Source organism: Crocodylus porosus, unplaced genomic scaffold (genome assembly GCF_001723895.1).
Source record: "Crocodylus porosus isolate Cpor-Errol unplaced genomic scaffold, CroPor_comp1, whole genome shotgun sequence".
NCBI lineage: Eukaryota > Metazoa > Chordata > Crocodylia > Crocodylidae > Crocodylus > Crocodylus porosus.
Genome location: NW_017728934.1, coordinates 3,760,504 through 3,779,557, shown reverse-complemented (window position 1 = coordinate 3,779,557; position 19,054 = coordinate 3,760,504). Strand labels below are relative to the sequence as shown.

General features: G+C 49.4%; 1 protein-coding gene across 2 annotated transcripts in view; it reads left to right on the top strand.

Moving 5' to 3' along the window:
* Positions 1 to 18,841, top strand: part of LAD1 (ladinin 1) — a 26,667-nt gene extending 7,826 nt beyond the window's left edge. For both annotated transcript variants that reach the window (XM_019546336.1, XM_019546337.1), the window contains exons 2-10: positions 7,111 to 7,254; positions 8,142 to 8,622; positions 9,241 to 9,381; positions 9,763 to 9,806; positions 12,720 to 12,789; positions 13,269 to 13,400; positions 15,056 to 15,145; positions 16,388 to 16,465; positions 16,918 to 18,841. In XM_019546336.1, the coding sequence (XP_019401881.1) occupies positions 7,111 to 7,254; positions 8,142 to 8,622; positions 9,241 to 9,381; positions 9,763 to 9,806; positions 12,720 to 12,789; positions 13,269 to 13,400; positions 15,056 to 15,145; positions 16,388 to 16,465; positions 16,918 to 16,923 (1,186 nt within the window). In that variant the 3' untranslated portion in view covers positions 16,924 to 18,841. The remainder of the gene's footprint in view (positions 1 to 7,110; positions 7,255 to 8,141; positions 8,623 to 9,240; positions 9,382 to 9,762; positions 9,807 to 12,719; positions 12,790 to 13,268; positions 13,401 to 15,055; positions 15,146 to 16,387; positions 16,466 to 16,917) is intronic.
* The last annotated feature ends 213 nt before the right edge of the window (positions 18,842 to 19,054 follow it).

Sequence of the window (19,054 nt, the reverse complement as noted above, 5' to 3'; positions counted from 1 at the left end):
CCCCTCTCCCAGCCCCCTTTCCTCTGCCCCTAGTACTTACTAGCTCAGAGTCGGCTGTAGCTCCCTGCTGCAGCCACCAGGGACTGCTTGAATCACCAAAGCTCTCCTGCTCTTTTCCAAAGATTCGGAGAGCTTTGAATAGATTCGGACCTTTAAATTGGTCCCCTGATTCATTTCAGATTTAAAGATATGGCCACCAAATTGAACTGAATCTCCTGCGAATGGAATTACCACCCAAAGCTTCTCACAGCCCTAATGCCCACTGGGCGCTTCTACACATTCATTAATGCACTGTAATTCTGGCGCATTAAGTTTAGTACCTGTAATAGCAGGTACTAAATGTGGCATAATCAGCGCTACTGCGCATTAGCTCAAATGAACACCTTTTGTGTGACACTTAATGCCCATTGGACTAATCTGCTGTGCATTAGCATGGTTTTTGCCGGCCGCACAAATGTGCAGTGGAATTAGTCAAATGGGCATTAAGTGTCTTGTGTAGATGTGCCCAGTGTTTTGTAGATATGACCCTAACTTCATCTGAGGGTCCACTTCCATCATCAGCATGGATGGGGAGAGGCTGTATACTGGGAGGTTGACAGTGGGCGTCTTGGGAAACTCAGGTTTCTTACCCAGGGGCTATGGGATTTCTGGCAATTGCTCTAGATTGCTGGCTTTCTTTCATACAGTGATCTGTTTTGATTTTTGCTTATAAATAATATCCCTTCAGGAAGAGCCTGGGTACCTGCCACTCTCTTGGGATTCTCCTGAGTTATCGCCTCCAGATTATAGCAGCCAACAGTATTGTTTATATGGGAGTAGTGCCTAAGGACTCCAGCTGGGATTTGGGCCACATAGTGGGTGCTGCACAGAGGATCTAGGCAACAATCCCTCCTATGTATCACAATCACAACTGACAAGACTAGCAAGGAACAAACTGCACATACCATAATCAAATATTCAAGTAGGTATGTGTGCATCATGCAGATTAGCTACATAAATCAGGTGAGGGTGTTTCTGTTCCCTCATTGGAAGTGTTGTAACACTGAAATGAAGTAAATGTGAATATTCATGACCCGATTATTTGTAGAATTAGCTACGAAAGTAGCTTGCAAATGCTTTCAAATAATGAATGACTAAGTAGTCTTCAATTCTAGCCCGTGCATTAACAATATAATTGCTATCTATGCCTAATTAAATGATCCGCAACCAATCATTAATTCTGTGTAATTTTTCGTTCTTTTCCTTTTTGCATCACTCAGTCTCCCCTAGTTACTTGTCACTCGAAAAGGAGCATAAATTGGGCATCACTAAAAGATAAGATTCGTCATTGTGTGCCGAGGACGGTCACAGAGTTAGGCTTGCTTAACTCTCACAAGGTCAAAAACAAAGCAAAAAATGAACCAAAAACCCCTCAACATGCCAAAGCTATTTTCATTTTGCAGTATTTGAAACTGACCCCATTTGTAGTTTGGGTGAAGTTTTCTGTGCTAATTTTTACCAAAACAGGGACTGAAAAAACCACTGTTTTCATTAAAATCTGTTCTGAAGCTTACCAGAACTTAGGTTGTGGTTAAAGAGCCCTTTTAAAAAAATTATTTAAAAAAATATTTCGGCAACATACTTGTCTTGACCTCCACAGTAGGAGGCATCTAGCTGCTATATAGCACTTTGCAGCACATCATAAAACATTTTACAAGGGAGATCTGTGCATAGTTTCCATTTTACTGAATTCAGAGAGGTGAAGTCAGGCAGCAGGTCAGCGTCAGCCAAAATCACAGCCTGGGCTCTATCCGCTAAGCTATCCCAATACCAGCATACAATTTTTGCTACAACAGGGCCCACGTATACAGGGACGATAACTATAATATGAAAGTGCAGTACATCACAATTTTGCACATCTAAGCACCTGATTAGACCTTTCTTTGTGCTGCCAAAGTCCATCGATTTTTTTCAAAGAGCATCTGGGAAAGCTAGCCCTGTGCATAATAATCTTAGCATGTTTAAGCACAGTCCTAAGCAATACAGGGGAACCTTTTTATTTAGGGCTGTGTGTGTCGAGGGGCGCCGGTACCTTCTGAAGAGCTACGTGAGCTAATGCCGGAGCCAATGCCAGTGAATGAGGTCACAGCTCTGAACTGCCTTAGGGAAGTTCAGTCACCATGGTGCTGGAATGAATGCTGTTCCTTACTGAATCAGGTCATTGTAACAGAGGGTGGGACAGTCTCCTTGCCTGCTACAAAACAACCCCAGGGAAAGGTCTGTGAGTCACTGGTGACACTGGTGCACCCTGCTGCAATGCCTCTGCCTCTTCTCCAAGGGAAGGTGGCTAGTGTCCTAACTAGACTGTGAGGTCTGAAAAGCTACTTGGCCAAGATCTGTATTTGCTTAAACTTTACCTCTTCTCTGGTTCTGCTTTTCTTCTTACCCTTTCACTCCCGCCTTCAACGTTGCAGATTGAGAAGAATAGAAAGCAAGACTCAGTGGAGGAGGGAACATGGTTTAACTTGTGCCAGGGATTTCATTGCGTGGTAATCATTAACCCACAATGCCACAGCTGCCAGTCACGGGGGTTGCAGTGGCGCAAATGCTGACCTAGACCTGATTCTGGTCCTTTTCATCCCAGAATCAGGCCTGCTCTGATTTCAGGCCATGCAATTTCAGACCCCAAGCTTCTGTGCAATTAACAGTCCCACAATAGTTCTCCAGGTTTTACTGTTCTTAATATCCCTGTGTAAATGCTTAAGAAAATGGATACGTATTCCCCAGAAAGTATGTTACAGTCCCAACCTTTCTTTGGTTTCAACATGAATAAGAACTTGGAGAGCTGGGGGTTTTCCAGCTGTTGGACTGAGAAATGCTTGGCTGCGGTTTGGGGAGAACTGGCTGGTGTTTCAGCAGCTCCACTGCATTAAACAGCAAAAAATATTCTCTGACTTCTCCAATATCAATTTCCCACGTGAGAAATAAGCAATGTTCAGTGTCTCTGTGGAAGTTACAAATAATTATGAATGGGAGGTGAGGTGGTGTGTGCCTCTCCCAGTGAGTAGAGATGTGGCCTATCCAATTAAATTTGAGCTCCTCTCCAAATGAGGAAACTTACTATCAGCAAAAATTTAACTCTGGCAAGCGGGTGTTGATAGTCTGCAAGCTTGTCTTCCATGGACAGATTTATGAGTTATACCAGTATCGCTACTACCAGTAGAAACCCTTTCTCCAGCATCAGTGCAATGTGTTAGTAGGGCTGGGTTTTTTAAATTTTGTTTTGCCCTTTTTCCTCCCCGCACCATTTGGTTAGTTACTGTTGCTTTAGGAAGTATTTAAGCTAAACTAAAAAAGCCACTCATACTGGAATAAGAATGTGCATAGGGTGGGAAGGGACCTAAGCAGATCAAGTCTGAACCCCTGCCCTGGGCAGGAAAGGATGCTGGGGTCAAACGACCCCAGCTAGGTGATTATCAAGCCTCCTTTTGAAGACCCCCCAAGGTAGGGGCAAGCACCACTTCCCTTGGAAGTTGGCTCCAGCTCCTAGCCGCCCTGACTGTGAAGTAGTGCCTCCTGATGGCTAGCCTGAATCTACTCTCAGTCAACTTATGGCTGATGTTCCTTGTTACCTCCAGTAGTGCTCGGGGGAACAGGGACTCTCCCATTGCCTGCTGGTCCCCCTTGAGTTTGTAGGCGGCCACCAGATCCCCTCTCAGCCTCCTCTTGTGGAGGCAGAACAGGTTCAGATCCCATAGCCTATCCTCATAGGACCTGCCCCCTGATCATGCGAGTGGCCCTCCTCTGGACCCTCTCCATGCTGTCCACATCCCTCCTGAAGTGCGGCGCCCAGAACTGGACGCAGTACTCCAGCTGCGGCCTGACGCGTGTGCATAGAGGGGGAGGATCACCTCCCTGGACCTGCTCGAGATGCATCTGTGGATGCATGACAAGGGGCGGTTGGCCTTCCTGACTGCCTCCCCACACTGCCGGCCCACATTCGTCTTGGCATCAATGGTCAATCAAGATCCTTTTCTGCCTCTGCACTGACGAGAAGGGAGTTCCCCAGCCTGTAGGTATGCTGCTGGTTCTTCCTCCCCAGGTGCAGCACCTTGCACTTGTCAGTGTTGAAACCCATCCTGTTCTCATCCGCCCACCCCTGTAACCGCAGATGGGAAAGTACAATCAGTATAGGTGCATCAGTCTGAATTTAACTTTAGCTTATACTGATACAATATATCTTATGTGTAGCAAAGTTCTGAGTTGAGTAGCGAAAAAAAAAAAGTACAGTCCGTTGTGAAATCTCAACTCATCTTTAAAAAAAAAAATCTTTAAATTCTACCTATTTAAGGCATTATTTGCCACCGAGCGGGAATGTATGGAGGAAGAGGTGGTTGAAAATGCCATTTAGTTCTTGTGGAAAAATTCCAAAGTTAATGAAATATATATATAAAAAAAAAAATTGGTTGTAAGACAAAACCTTTTAGCGTGAACCATTTTTAATAGGAAAAAAATCCCATATAGTTTAGTTTTAAAATAGGAAATTTTTACCAGTGTGTTTTTCAGCCAGAATGAAATTTCTTTGTCTGTCAAGACTTGTGTATATAAGGGAAAAGGAATTTTGAAATTAATCTCAAATTCTGTGTAGACCAGCTAGTGAGGCCTACCGTTAATTTTGCTTGACTTTTTCCATTAAATTTGGGTATTTGATCCTCATATCTTTGCCAGACTTCAGCCATTTGTAGCACATGGTTTCATAGCAAGGGTCTGCCTCTGTGAATTTTTCCTTTTGAAGATTTCAGCAAAAAACAGTTCAGCCGTTTCTGAGAATGAGATGAGAGAAAACAGGTTATGGGGAAAACTCTTACAACTCTTTCATGAAAAAGCTGTAATCTTCCCTTTATTTTGAAGATGGCAGGAGTTTCTGCCATGTCTAGGGTTTGCTGTTTACTCTTCCTGTGAAAATCCACATGGTTTTTAGTCTCTAAAAATTCCTGGTTCTCACATGCTCAGAGGTTAGTGACTGCAGCACTATTTTCCAGAAATTCTCTCAGCAAAAAGACTGCTCCATCCTCACAGAGCAACTGAGCATGCATCAACCTAGGACTCCAGAGTCTGAGCTGGACTCTTGCAATTGCTCCTCCTGGCTTCCAGGAACTCAGAATGTAGATTTTTTTTCTCTCCTTTGCTCACAAGGCTTCCTCTGTTGAGTATAGAAGTGGGAAAGCAGGAACCCAGCATGGCACAGGGATGGGGTAGAGAAACAGGCTGCAAAGACGCATTGAAGGACTCAAATAAAAGTCTCTGCCCAGTATAGCTGCCTCTCTCCACAGCCTGGAATGGACCCAGAATCTGAGTCTCACCATTGCTCTGCTTTCAGCAAATAGTTGTGAAACCCACTGGCAAAGTGTCCCCTCTCCCTCCAGTGTGGAGCCACACTGAGAGTGGCAACCAACCACAGCTACTAGCTGCTTCTTTAAGTGGCTGAGATCTGTTTGATGAATCTATAGGTCCTTACCCTTCTGATGGCCCAAGCGTGGCATCTTCTTTTTGGTTAAATAAAAGTATGTGTTTTAAAATGTAATTTCCTATGTTAGGAAAATGGTCACGTGGCCAAGTCAAACACTCAAAATGTAGGGAATACTTGGCATTGCACTCATTTGAGTTCATAAGCACGTGTAAACAACTCTGGTGTTTTTGATCCTTTTTCTCCATCCTCTTTCCCCTCAGCATGGCTAGGCACAGGCATTCAAAAAGCCTGAGCCTGAATTCATTCAATTTTTGCAGGTTAGTCTAGCCTGGCTAGGTTAAACCTGTTTGTAACTGCAGAGACTTCCCAGAAATGCAGGCACATGCCTGCAGTGGCTCAGGCTAGAAGCCAGGGGGATGGGGGGGAGTGCTATAGCAGTCCTCCCTTCCCTGCCATAGTGCTGAGCTGAGGCATGATGTTCGGATTAGGGAGGGGTCCCCCCACCTTCTGACCAGCCCAGCAGGGAGTTGATAATACAGTGTTTATCATCTTTAACTCAGTGTTAATCATCCCATTAAGAAAAAAACAGAGGGACATTACCAGCTATGTGCTGATTATGCCTCTTTCCCATCTGCCACAGCATGGACTGTAGCCAACATGAGGTCTGCTAGCTAATGCTGAGAGATGTCTGTGTAAGGTGGGGGGGAAATCCCTGATTAGCAGAGGAGCAGAGGGAAGCCAGGCGGATACCTGCAGTCTCTACAGAGCTGAAGCCAGGGAGCAGAGGGGAGGAGCCAGCTCTGCTGTGGAGCGGAGATCCCCACCCAGCCCAGAGTGCATGCCAGGATGCTGGGGGAGTCTGGTTTAAGTTAAACCAGCAAGGGGTCTGGGACACCGGTTGGATCCAAGTCAGTTAAGTCTGATACTACATTCAACCAGGTTTATCTCAAACCAGTTTCAGCCGTTTTCAAACTGGTTTATGTGCACTAAACATCTGTTCTGTTACAGGATTAAACTAGTTTTTGATCATTTAAACTGTTTTAAGTGTAATGTCTGTCCCTAGCCTAGTAGATCTGTGGTTGCATTGTTCCTCAGCAGGTGTCTGAATGGGTCTCATAGGTACTAGGCATCTGGTCAGTGGCATGATGCTCCCGGGGAGAGAAGTCCTTCCTGATCGGTGGGGTGGGGATCTGGTCTGATTCTCTCTGAAGTCTGAGACACACATTTTGTGCACACTCGGCACATCTACATGTGTGCATTTACTGCGCAGTAACAAAAATTACTGCACAGGACGGGCACGCATCTATACATGCACACCTGTACTGCACAGTAAATATGGCAATTTATGCCGACTTAAGCGTAAATTTGATAACCTGCATCATGCACGTATCAAATTTACACCCAATTAGTTACTGCATAGTAACGCACATGTAACACAGTAACACTGTGTGTGTGAACTGACTTGGGACTAACTTTAGTCCCAAATCAGTTCATACACAGCATTAATGTGCCTTAACACCTGCACATATAGATGCTGGCCTATTCCTGTTTACTGTGTAGTAACTTACTGTGTGCAGTAAATTTAAGCCAGCGTAAATGCACATGTAGACATGCCCACAGTGGTCCAATAACTGGAATATACTTGTCTCACTTCCAAACAGCCTGGCGAGGCAGAGGACTCTGGAGGATGAAGAGGAACTAGAACGAGAGCGCCGGCGAAGGCTCCGAAGTCTGAAGTCCTCCACATCAGTGGAGGAAGAGGACCTCCCCCCTTCACCAAATGCTAGCCACCCAGTGCCAGACAGGTGGGCGGAGAAAGGCTGTGACCTGGTCCAACACTGCCCAGGATGCTGCACATCCACATGGCTGATTTTTTTGTTTAGCTAGGGCCTGACCAAAACTAACTGGAATCAGTGTGAGCCTTTTCATTGGCAGAAATGGGGTTTGGATCTGGTCCAACAGGAAGGTGTTAGAATAGAGGCCTGGGAACCTGGGGTCAGTTTGAGGTTCTGCAGTGGAGAGATTGCATGATAAGAGCAGGAAGCTAAGGGGCATGGCTTTGGGGTTTTAACTGCTACTGAGCCACAATGTGACTGGATTTTGCTGTCCCTTTCTGTGGCTCAATTTGTTCTCTTGTGTAACACGGGACAGCAATATGTTATGTGCAAATCGTGTGGAGATCCTTGGCTGGAAGAGGCCGTGGAATGACAAATTGATAAATAATGAATTACTGTTTGTATTATAATGCTAAAGGCCAAGACTTTGAGAGCAGTTCAGGGGAGCTAGACACTCATTGAAATGACACATCCCAGTTCCCCACGCTGATTCAAGAATCTCAACCCCATAGACTTCCATTTGAATCCACTGGCACAAGTTTTGTACTCGCACACGTACAGGCTGGCTCCCATCCCTGCAGGACCAAGGGATGGAGGCTGATCAGGGTTATGGCCAAAGAAGAGTAGGTTTGACCCAAACAAACACCTAATCTGTGCCTGACACAACTGTCCATACAGCACAGGGTAAGTGTGAAAGTCAGTCTGGGTTTGCAGGGTGGACCAGGCCTAGCCTGGAGGTAAATGTGACTGTTAATCTGACACCTTTCCATCAGGGCTAAAGTAAGCTCCTGTATAAAAATCAGCCTGCTGGTGCCCTCTGGTGTCTGAGCGTGTCTCTGCCTTCTCCCTGCTCCCAGGCCCCAGGAGGCAGACCCACCAGTGGCAGCGACCCCAGAGGAAGATGAACAGAAGGTCTCAGAGGTGCTGAAGACAGAGGAGGTGAGGCAGCAAAGGCGGCAGGTGACAAGCATCTCCGAAAACGTGAAAGAGGAGAAGGAACCAGAAGCAGAAGCAGAAGCAGGTCCCCCAGAGCCAGCACCACGGCGGCTGTCAGCCCAAGTGAAGGTCCTGGCCAGAGAGTTTTCTAAGGAGCAGATGGATCCAAGAGTGGATCAACATCCAGAGTCAGCGCCAGAGCCGGAGGCTGTAGAAAAGGAACAACATCAGCAGCCAGCTTCGCATGAAGAGGAGCATCGAGTGGAAATAGCAGGACAGCCCCCAGGGTCTGCACAGGAGCAGAAAGGCCCCATCCACCTTGAGAGAAAGGCTGTCCCCAGAGGAGAACGCAGCGTAATAAAGAAACTGATCTCTCCGGGGGCATCTCCTTCTAGCCAGCCGGTGAGCAGCACTGCACCATCATCAGCTTTTAAGGATGTATTGGGAGTTGCACAGTAGAGGGAGGTTACCTTGAAATCCCCCGTTCCTGGAGTCAGGTGAATTCATCAGAATCGCAGCTTTTCTTTCTAAAGGGGCTGGCTTCTGGCCTTTGTGGCTGAAGCAACAACAAGAAAAGAAGTTGAAAGCATGGCCCAGAGGCTTTGATTCCAGAAGGCCAAAATGGAGGGAACCCCAAATGATTTTTTATAGTCTAATGTTTTTGGGAGGACCTAAGTTGTTATATCTGAACTCATGGCTTATGGTACTGCACTCAGGCAGAGGAAAGGGTAAGGGGTGTGGGGTTTTGTGTGCGAGAGAGTGCATATACATCGGTTCCCTCTCTTCTTTCCCTAGCTCTTTCTGCTGCTCTCCAGAACTGGAAGGAGAATAGGATGGTGCCTCACCCTCAAGTACAGAGTTTGGGGTTTGCCCTATGCAGGCCTGCACAGTTAGGAGCTTCCTATGGTTTTCATAAGCTCCATTTAGTGTTGCTTTGCTCTTGTAGCCTGGGTCACTGGGACTGACACCTCTCTGCCTTTTCTTGACTTGTATGTCAGGTGTGTGGGTTTTTTTTCCTAGGATACTGCAAGGAATCCCCCAAGGTCTGAGGAAACAGCAAGATCCGTCCCTGCCTCGCAAGAACCTGAAGACTCCTCTGTTGCTTCCCACACTACTCTCGGCTCACTCAGTCGCCACAGTCCAAGGACGCTCTCGTTCCGGGTAAGAGCTAAGCAGGTGGAAGAGGAGTGCTCAGAAAGAGGAGGGTCTGGAGGCCTTGCAGAGTCAGCTTACAGGAGACTTCCGGCCTGGCTGAAAGCAGAAATGCAAGGAAGCTCGTGAAGCAGCCAGCCCGGCTTGTTCACATGGCTCAGAGAAGCTGCCAAACTCTTTCCGGCATCACGGTGAACTCCTGAGCCCTAGGACCCATGTCTGGTGCTAGGAGGAGCTTGAGTTTGTGGAGGGTTTGGAGGAAGGGCTCACAGAGCTCTGATCATCCCTGCTCTAGGAGCAATGCAGCTGCCCCAAAGCCAGTCCCCTGATGCTCTTCCATTGTAACTGCAGGCCTGTCCCACCTCTGATCTCCTTTCACTGTGTTTCTAGGTGATGTCAAGAGGCGAGAAAGAAGAAAGTTCGCTTACCAGAAGGTCAGTGGGTTTTACTTATATTTCCATGAATGTCGCAAAGCTGCTACTAAAGCAAGACCTTTGGCCCCTTCAAGGATCTCAAAGCTTTGTACCCACCCTAATGAGATCCTAAGGCACTCAAGGGTCAGTGTTGACATTTTATGGGGGAGAGACTAAGGCATGGTGAAGCAATAACACTGCAGCTGTGCTCCTTAAACAAATGTGCCTTTATTTTAAATCCCATCTGTCTTCCAGATTTCTTGGATGGGAATTGGCCAAGCAGGAGATCTCTTTTAATATGATCTTCACTCCTGGGGTTAATTCTCTTTGCCCTCACCCTGAACTAAAACAGGCGCATCTCCATCAGTGAATCTAAACTGGAGTTAAAGCTGACGTGAGATCAGAACTGGGTCCAGCAGCGCTGGTAGGTCAGCAAAGAGAAATTTGGTATTGAGGACAATGCAAAAAAGAGGCAGTTATGCTCTCCCACCCCAAAAACATCTTTTAAAAAAGGCTTTCATAAGCAGGGAAGAACCACGCAAACATGAAATGTTGCTCAGAACGAAGCAGGGGTAAACATCTATAACAGCAAGGGATTTTCCCTGAGACATTGCAAATACCCAAGGCTACCTTTGCAGAATTTCAGGGGGATGGAAGCTGAGGCATGGGGACAGGAAAAAATGTGGTCTAGATCATAGTAAGAGGCAGAGTCAAGAAGAGAACCCAGGTCTTCTCATGCCTCGTCCTAGCTTTGCTCCATTGGACTGTATTGAGGCACTTTTTGTGGGCTACTTCCATACTTTGGAGGCAGCATGGCTCAGGGGCAGGGCACTGGACTGTGAGTTGTGAGGCTGTCTTTCTGACACCGACCTGTTGTGTGACCTTTGGCAAGTCCCTTTTCCCCTCTTGCCTCAGTTTCCCTATCTGCAGTATGGGTTCATGATAATGACCCATTTCTGTTAGTGCTTTTGTGATGTACAGAGCAGGATTACTGGAAAAGTGCTAAATATTACCATAGGAGTTAAACAAACCCCAAGATTAAGCCTTCTCTTGGTCTTTGCACCAGCCAGGAACTGAAACACCCAAAGCATCTCAGACTTGTTCTCATTGCAGCCTTGCCATAGACTCCCAAGCATGAAGCATTTAAAACAAGCGCAAGGTTCATAGATTCATAGATGTTAGGGTCAGAAGGGACCTCAACAGATCGAGCCCGACCCCCTGCCTGGGCAGGACAGAGCGCTGGGGCCAGGTTTGCATTGCTGTTTTACTTGGGGTCTATGTCATGTGCAGCCCTTTAAAAAACAGTCATAAACTGAACTTGCAGTTTTCTAATTGGCCACTAGCGGTCACGCTTTATGCTTCAGTTGGCCAGAACTTGCTGCAAAGCAGTAGTTCTCACCCTTTTTAGACACAAGGCACCCCTAAGAAAAATGCCAGGCCTCAGTTTTTACTTGTTTTTTTACTACAAAAAAGAGCAGTATTTCTGTTCCAAGGAATTCAGAAAGCCCACAACTCCAACCAAGAAATCTGGAAGACAGGTGGGATTTAAAATAAAGGCACACTCATTTAAAGGGCAAAGATGCAGCGTTACGGCTTCTCTGTGCCTGTTTCTCCCCCATAAAATGTCAATGCTGACCCTAACTGTCAGGGGACCTTATGGTCTCATTAAGGGCAGGATATTTTTAACAGTATAGATGTTTGCACACCTAGCAGTGCTACCCTTACATAGCACCCTGCAGTACCCTTGAAAGGATCTCAAGGCACCTCAGGGTGCCACAGTGCTTTAGCTGAGACTCGTTGCTGTAAAGTCAACGCAGAGCAGCTGAAGAATAATTGGGGAAAGACCTTGGATCCTGGAAAGTGCCACACACGTCTTGTCACTGGTTTGGACCCAGGGGCTCTTTTAGGGTTTGGGCTCCAACAGATTCAACAAATCTGTTTTGTGAGAGAACATCTAGCCGTTCTTTGGCCTTCCAAAGGTAGCTGGATCTCGCTTCTGTGAATATAGGCTGGTACAAGTGATTAGGGCACTAGCCTGGGACTTGGGAGGTCAGGTCCAGCCCTACGTTATACCAGTACTTTGTGCGCGGGCTTGGGTACATCAGCTTCTCTGAGCAGAATTTCGGGGGGAGGGGGACATAGTTTATGCCTCTAAATGGGAGGTTTCTAGCCATGCAGGTGGCCTTCTGGGGATTTACTTGCAGGTAACAATTTTGTTTTTCCTGCAAGCGTGCATGCAGACTGGGAATGCACAGAGAGGCTACACTCTTGTACACGCATCCCGCCCGCCCCCCTTATTGGATACTTACCTGTCTTTAAGTAATGAAATGCAACCTGCTAGAAACCCAGGACAAGCAGATGTTAGACTCAGAAGAAGTCCAATTTCAGCCCTGGCATCTGACTGTGTAGGTCACTTGCCCAAGCAGCCAGAGACCCCCTCACCCAGCGTAGGTGGTTGAACCTGTCTCTGTGACTTGCCAGCACAGCGATCTAGCTGCCATGTCACAGTTTGGGCACTAGCCAGACCCTTCCCTGCTGTCTGTTCGAAACTGTCTCCATCTGTGGTCTGGTCGTTGGTGTGTTGTGGTGGGAAGTCAGAGGGTCACAGGTTGAAGTCAGCTTTGGGCTGGGGGTCCTAAGAGCCTAGTCCCTTTGCAACAGCCTTAAATACTCTGCTCGTCAGGCTCAAATATGGGAGCTCCTGTCCTGGACTTAGCCTCAGGTATTCACAGGCGTAGCTCTGCACATCCTGTGCCGGGTACAAACTGGAAAGGACCATGTCCAGCAGAAGGAGACTGAAGCAGAGCTCTGCACAACCATCTTAGTTATGAAAGATGATTAAAGGAGGGGATAGGAGCTCTGGGTGGCCGCTCAGCGTGAGGTGTGCATGCTGGGCGATGACACTCAGGTCCCCCATTCCCTCCCCTTCTCTAGTGCCAGCGTGCGACTTCCCAGCAGTGTCAAGCTGGAAGAGAAGCTGCAAAAATACACTTCAGTTGTACAGGTAATGAGGGAGGGCCCCTGAGCTGGGTTTGCTCTGAGGTCTGTGGATTCTGACCAGGCAATCTGCCATGCCAACTCGGGGGGCGGAGGGGGGCGTTAAGTGTCTGATCCTCTGTGCCTGGTCAGAGAATATGCCCTGTCTGACCTGGGCGAAGAGAAACCATGGGGTGCAATGTTGAGAGGGGGAACAAAAATTCTCTTGCCAAGTAGAGATGGCTGGGGATGTGGGGGAATGGGGACATAGGCTTCCCCCAGCAGGTAAGTGTTGTGATGCAGGGAAAATGCATGAACACTGGCTATCCAGTAGGCAGCAGGCCCTCTGTCTACTGGGCAGGGAGCCATGCTGAGAACCAGGGCTCCCTCCTTCCCCCTGCTGAGGGGGGGCCTGGGGCTGCTTGGAGGGACCAGCCAGGAGCCCCAGCAGCTGGGGCACAGAGCTGGCCCCTTCTGAACCCTGCTCCCCCTCCCACCTGTTCCTAGCGGGCTGAGCTGATGAGAGCACCCGGGGCCGCCCAAAGAGGTTTCATACCATCATCGGAGAGTGTGGCCAGCAAGCGCAGCATCTTTGAGGCCAGTGCCACCAGCAGGGCTGATCAGGCTCCTGCCAGGAAGGTAAGGGCTGGGGTGGGACTGGAACATGTGCTGGGTATGCGGGGTTACTATATTATATTTCCAGTTTCAAAAAAGAGGACACCAGTTGAGGGGTGGAGAGGGGAGGGATACGATTGTGGGGGTTAGTGATATGCCGGTGCCCTGCTTCTTCCCATGCCATTGCCCCTTGCTCCCAGGCCACAGACCTACCTCAAGCCCTGCTGCTGCCCCTCAGTCTGGACCCACAGTACTGCAACCCCCTGGGCCATGATGGTGCCCCTCACTCCCGACCTGCAGCTTCCTGGAGCTTCCAGTGGCCCACACTCCTGACCCACCATCTCCCATCCCCCTGGTGCCCCTCACTCCCAGCCCACAGCCCCATCAGCTGTGCTGGTGCCCCTCACTCCTGACCCACAACCCCTGCACCCCACAAGCCTGCAGCATCTCCTGGCTGCCTGCACCTGCAAGCAAGGGCACCAACCCTGGTACTCAGGCCAGGCTACACAGCTCCCTGCTGCCCCTGAAGGACCACCCCCGCCCGCCCCCTTTCCCCAGTGGAGGAGCAGGAGCCTCCCCCCAGCCCGCCCTGCCTTGCTGCAGCTCCAGCGACTGAACAGCTTCCGCTAGCACTGGCAAGCACCCATCCCCCTGGACACCCCTGCACACACATATATATACACACAAATATACACAGACTCACATGCCCCACACAGCCCCCCAGAGAGTCCCCAAGCCCTGGCCCACCAACCCCTGCTCTCCATAGACTTACCTGCATCCAGCTGCTGGAGCTGCTCCTACCTGGCTGCATGCTGGCCATGTGTGTGCATGCACAAATGCATGTGGCACCCCTAGCCCCAAGCTGCTCTTGGCTAGGGCAAGCCAGGAAGTGCCGGGAAAAACTTTGATGCTGAACAGAGCAAAATCCTGGCCATTTATTTATATTTTAAAAAACCACCTGGATGGAGATTGGAGGACCCAAAAAGAGAATATGTTTGGGAAAACCCGGACGTATGGCAATCCTATGGGTATGGGGCTCCTGGGAGTCCTACCTCAGGCAACACTCTCCCTTCCCCGGCAGAACTAGTGGCAGAACCCAGACCAGGCACTGAGCTGGGAGCAGGAGGGAGCAAAGAGGGAAAATCCTTCCTGCTCAGGATGCCAAGCTGATACTGTCCTGACTGCAGCCCAGTGGCACCCCTGGGCCAGGGGCAGTTCCTTGCAGAACCGGATGTGTCCATACCTTCCCCTCTAGCCTCAGCTAACTACTGCTCAAGGAGCTTGTCAGGTCCTGTGGAGACAGCTGGAAATCCCCATGCAGCTGCACTGCAGCCAGGGAAGGAGAAGGCTGGGGTAGCCTCTCTGTGCTGGGGTCTCCTCCCCATGGGCATCCTGCATTATGTGAATGAGCACTACAATCACTTCCCTTCAGTTAGCACGTGGCACTGTGCCCTTGGGAGCAGGGCTGAACCTTTGCCCTAGCATGGTGCCCTGGAGGTCTGGGCTACTGTAGGGGCTGCACTGGCTGAGATCTGAATGGACATGGGTTTTACTTGGTGATCGTATTCCTCACCTCTCACCGTAAGCAGCAGTATGTTGCTACCCCACACACAGCCATTCTAGCTCCTAGTGCTGTAGGTAAGGTCCCACTGTAACGTGTTTATCCCACTGTGCTAAAGGAGAATTTGAAGATACCTAATGTGGTGTCATCCCGCATCAATCTCTGGATCAGCAGGACTCGGGAGCCCAGCGACGACAGTGGAGCCAAGGTACTGGATACATGGATGCGCTGCATGAGAGCAGCGGTGCAATGGTGACACGGTGGAGCCAGGGGCCCTACATCATTACAGCAGCTAGGGCTGCATTATGTTGACCAGAAATTTTAATTCAAGGGGGAGTTAAAAGGGCCTATTTATACACAAGTGCTGGCGAGGGCATCATGGCTTGAGTCTCAATAGACCCTTTTAGCACCTCTGACTTGAGGAACCAGATCACTGCTGGGGAGGGGTCCCTTGCTCCTGAGACATTACACTAATGTCCCAAGCCAAGAGCCTCTACTTCTTTGTGGCCTCCTTGGAAAATTGCTCACTGATACTACTAGGGGGTGTAGGCAGCTTGCCATGAGCAACAGGGGCACCAGGGGAGGTGCCTGAGAGACTGTGTTCACTAGTCCTTAAGGCTCAGAGCTGGCAGAGGCCCAGGAGGGAGCAGTACTGTCCGTGTGCATCACAAACCAGCCCTGCTTTCCCCCAAGCTTTGCAAGGATCCCTTTGCAGCGTGGGATCTGTGCAAGCAGAGATGCATCATTGGGGCTCAGTAATATGCACATCCCTCATCCCATAGACCCTACAGGTGTGCTCCAGACTCAGCTCTGCCAGCACCACCGCCTGTCCGAGGCAGCTCCAGGGGTCAGTCCCTGTGGCTGTGAGACTGTGCTGGAGGCATGTGGCCTGGCTGGAAGTAAAGGGCCCGGCAAGCAGTTTTTGAAGCAGCAGCTCATACACAGGCTCAGGGTGGCCCTCTGGGGGTGGTTCTGTGAGGTCTCCCCTGGAAACAGAGGATGCTACATGAGCATTTGCCTAGAAAGAAGGAAGTATGGACCCAAAAGATCTCTGTATCCAGCTTGATCATGATTAGGGAATGGCTGAGTTAAGGAGTGTCTCAGCCACCCACCTGCAGCTCTACCTCCTCCACCCTGAGGGTGTTTCTGGAGGAGCCTTGCAGCTACTTTGCCAGTTCTTCCTGTGTGAAGTGACTCCCCTCCAAACATCTCTCCCCACACTGGCCTTGGTTGGGCCCGCACTGCTGGTCCTAACAAAAGAGACCAAATCTGCCGGTTGTGGTACTGTAAGGCAGGGCTGCGTTACTCAGATCTACCCCAAATTGCTTGGGTCTGTGTGGATCCAGGTGTTTGGTTCAGGTGTGGCTCAGGGCAAAGCAGCATTGCAGGTATCAGCAGCAGCACTGCCCAGGACAGTGATGTGTACAACCTAAGACTCCTCTCCCTCCAGGACACTGGGAAAATGAATAGCTCAGCAAAGCACAACTTAGTGACCAAGTGGCCCAAAGACTCTGCCAACGACACCAAGGTAAGTGCAGAAGCAACCTGAGCAATCAGTACCGGAGCTAGGACCCAGCCCCAGGACTGATCCTCACCCCCAGCAGCACAAAGGGGCACAGTGAGGGCCTGATCCTGTCCCTTAATGGTTGTGATGTGTGAGCCTGGCTTGCCTGATAGAGGTGGTGGGGCTGTGTAGATGGATGTCAAGGTGGGACCAATGCCTTTAGGGAGAGTTTGACTAGGGGAACTGGTCGGGATCTTGCAAAAGTGGGTAGATGGCAGCAAAGCAGGTGTCTGATCTGGGGAAGCATGGAGAAGATTGGGTGGGCGGCACCCACATGACTAAGCAGCACTGTGCAGAGTTAGGGGTTGCAATGACCAAGGCTCAGTGCACACCTCGAACCTGGTAGCCTAAAGCACAAACCAGGTGGCCTTCTCACAGCCTCTGGCCCAGCCTGACAACACCTCTATTCTCTCCAGCTCTAACAACATGAGACGTTCTGGGGAAATCTCTCTCTGCAAGGATCATAGTCCAGCCCACCCCTACCTCCAGAATCCTTCATGACCGTCTCCAAGCCGCTGTTCCTGTAACACCTACAAGAAGTCTGCATCTCCCAGAAGCTGGAAGACCCTCCCCCACTTCCCTTCTCTGGGGTGGGGGTTCAGTCTCCTGGTGAATTCTGCTTGGTGGACGGGAAGGAAGAAAGTGTGCAGGTTGTCACCTGAGCCCCGGTGTGGATGATCACACACATCTCTTGCTGTCTCTTCCAACTATGCTGCTTCTCATATAGCAAAGCCACAAGTCCATCACGTGTGTTGCAGGCACCAAATCTCTGCTGCCTCATCCCTCAGTAATGTTTCAGTTCTAGCTTAGTCACTGTATCTATAGTAGGATTAGCCATATGCTCCATGCCCAGCAGCTTGACCCAGCATCTCACTGTGCTGGCAGGAGAGGAGGCTGTCTGGGTCAGCTTTATACCTTTAGGACCTTGCTTGAAAGCCTGCCTGGAATTTGTATGCTGGCAAGTGGCTGCTTGACACTTTAGCTCACCTTACAGTGTACCCAGTACTGGTAGCACTGAGACTACCACATTAGTTGGCCCTTTGATGCTATCAGTGAGGTCCTGAAGCCTGAATGCCTCTGCTCCTGTCCCAGGGAAGTCCATGAATACCAGGACCAAGGCTTGCTAGTGAGCTGCAGGGCATGTGGGAAGCTGCCACTACTTGTCTTGCACCTGTTATTGAAGCAAAGAAAAGGATTTTCCATTCCAAGCCGCTGCATTGATTGACTTCAGATGGCACATCTGGCTGAGGATCCTTCCTTGTGTCACTTAAACCCTCATCCCAGCCAGGTCATGCGTGTGCCTTGCACAGCCCCTGGACATTCCCACTGGAGAGGTGCCTGGCACTGTCTTGGGGATTAGTGTTCACATTGCCGTCTGATCTGGTGTGGCAGGAACGGAGACTCCTGTAGCTCCCTTAGATATGGTGCGTACATCATCAGAGTGGCTCTTCCCATCCCTGTGCAGCTGGGACCCTTCTATTTTAGCAATGTGGGAATGGCAGTGGGGCCATACTTCCTCCAGGAATTATGACTTTTACCTGTGAATCACTGCACCAAAAACTAAACTTGACCTGGGACAATTGCTGGGGAGCAGAGATCTTAGTTGAACTCTTCCCTCCCTTCCTCAAAGACTCCTTTAGAAAACCTCCTGTTCTAGTTATTGCCCTCATCATACAGAAGGGAAAGGGTCTTTTTAACTGCTGTAGGGGACAAGGGACAAAGCACTGTGTCTGAACTGCAGCAAAGGAGCACTAGGTTAAAACTCAGGGGGGGAAACCCGTCCTTCCTATCAGAAGAGCACGGTGATGGAGCAAGCTCCCTTGGGAAGTTGTGGAAACTCTTTCACTGGGGATTTCTGAGGTTAGATGAGCATTTGTCTGGGGTGATTTAGGGATAGTGCATTCTGCAGGGGGTTGGGTGACCCCCCCAGTGTCCCCAGGAACCCTATGATTTTAGTTGATGAGGGGCTGGCACCAAAGCCCTAGCTTCAGTCACCCTGCACTGCTTAGCCAGACTTTGGGTCCTGAACTCATCTCTTACCTTTTCCCCTTCTGGAAGCAATGCTCTCTCTCAGGGATTAGCTTTAATGTGCTGTGCAGAGGAGCCACAACAGGGAGCCCCTAGAATAGCACTGTCCAAACCCCTTAGTTCGGGGGCTAAGTATATGATCTCTGAAGGGGCCTGGAGCCACATGATGTTTTAGGGATATGATGCTTTGGCTTGGGACTCTGCTGATTTGGTTTTGCCCTTTCCTCAGGTTCCTGCTAGATCCAATTTACTCCTCTGGCTTTTACAGGAACATGCCTTTCATTTTTCTAATAAACATCATTTTCTTTAAGATGCTCATGGTCTCAGAGTGTTCCTGGGCTCCTCAGGGGATCAATCTGGAAGTCAAAGAACTGCCTCCTGGAAAGAGACTCGGGGGCATACAGCTTTCAGTCCAAGGCCTATGGCAACTACTGCCCTGAGTGTAAACATTACCTGTCCCCTGATAAAAGCTAGGTCTTGGAGGAAGTCTTTCCAGACCCAGCTGGAGATGAGGATGTGCATGAG